The following is an 815-nucleotide window of genomic DNA, read 5'->3' on the forward strand; positions in this document are numbered from 1 at the left end:
TCGATCGTAAGCGAAAATGTATTTCAGTTATAATGTATGATTTATCATGTGCACACAGTTGAATTAGAAATTTGCCTAACAAAGCACATAAATAATTATTTGCAATAAGAAATGAAAGAGAAGCTTGTGTAAGAAATGAGGTAGGCAGCGTTGCAAGGATTCTAGCCTGAAATACTGCGATAAAAATTAGCGGCTTCATGTGTATCTTGATATGGATATTTTGCGTTTGGTATGCAATCCAGTTCTCTACGCCTAAATCTTCTTCCCAGTAACGATGTCGGCGGATTCATCTGGCATACGCATCCGTCCAATTCCTCGCCATTGTCTGATAATGCCCGAAATCCTCTTGGTACAATCGAGCGCTTTCTGCATCCATTGGGTCGTCTGGATTAGGCGAAGCTAGCAATGATGAAATTGACACTAGCACCTTCACCAAAGTCAAAGCAGGAGACCACTCGTTTGCGAGGATATCAACGCAGACTGTACCCCTTCGGCTTATATTCGGATGGAAAATTTTGGTTTCGAACTTGATTTTGGGAGGCTTGAATGGATATTCCGTTGGAAATTCGACTCTAAGCTGGAATCTTCCGCCCTCGTATGGTGTTTCTGATGGTCCACGCAATATGGCTTTCCAGACGTAGATGTCTGAGTCGTCGAGCGGTCCTGCTTGTAAGATCTCGGGATTCGCTTGGATTTCTTGAGCGATCTTTCGACACTCAAACTGCAGCCGATTCTTCGCCATAAAATATCAACCCTCTCTCGTTTCGACCGACTGACCGTTGACTTTCAGCTATAACGTGATGTCGACATAAGAA

At 43.3% G+C, this 815-nt stretch overlaps 1 protein-coding gene across 1 annotated transcript; it reads right to left on the reverse strand.

Moving 5' to 3' along the window:
• On the reverse strand, positions 1-815 carry LOC145432766 (ubiquitin-conjugating enzyme E2 D2B-like). The gene has a single exon (XM_080309588.1). It carries the CDS (start codon positions 740-742, stop codon positions 287-289), a length of 456 nt encoding a protein of 151 aa, XP_080165714.1. The 5' UTR covers positions 743-815; the 3' UTR covers positions 1-286.

The sequence above is a fragment of the Botryllus schlosseri genome, unplaced genomic scaffold (genome assembly GCF_051294905.1).
Source record: "Botryllus schlosseri isolate E-star unplaced genomic scaffold, Bs_hap1 Bs148a, whole genome shotgun sequence".
Taxonomy (NCBI): Eukaryota; Metazoa; Chordata; class Ascidiacea; order Stolidobranchia; family Styelidae; genus Botryllus; species Botryllus schlosseri.

What these genes read in the sequence shown, in the direction of transcription:
- LOC145432766 (XM_080309588.1), bottom strand. Translation starts at nt 742, where the DNA reads ATGGCGAAGAATCGGCTGCAGTTTGAGTGTCGAAAGATCGCTCAAGAA.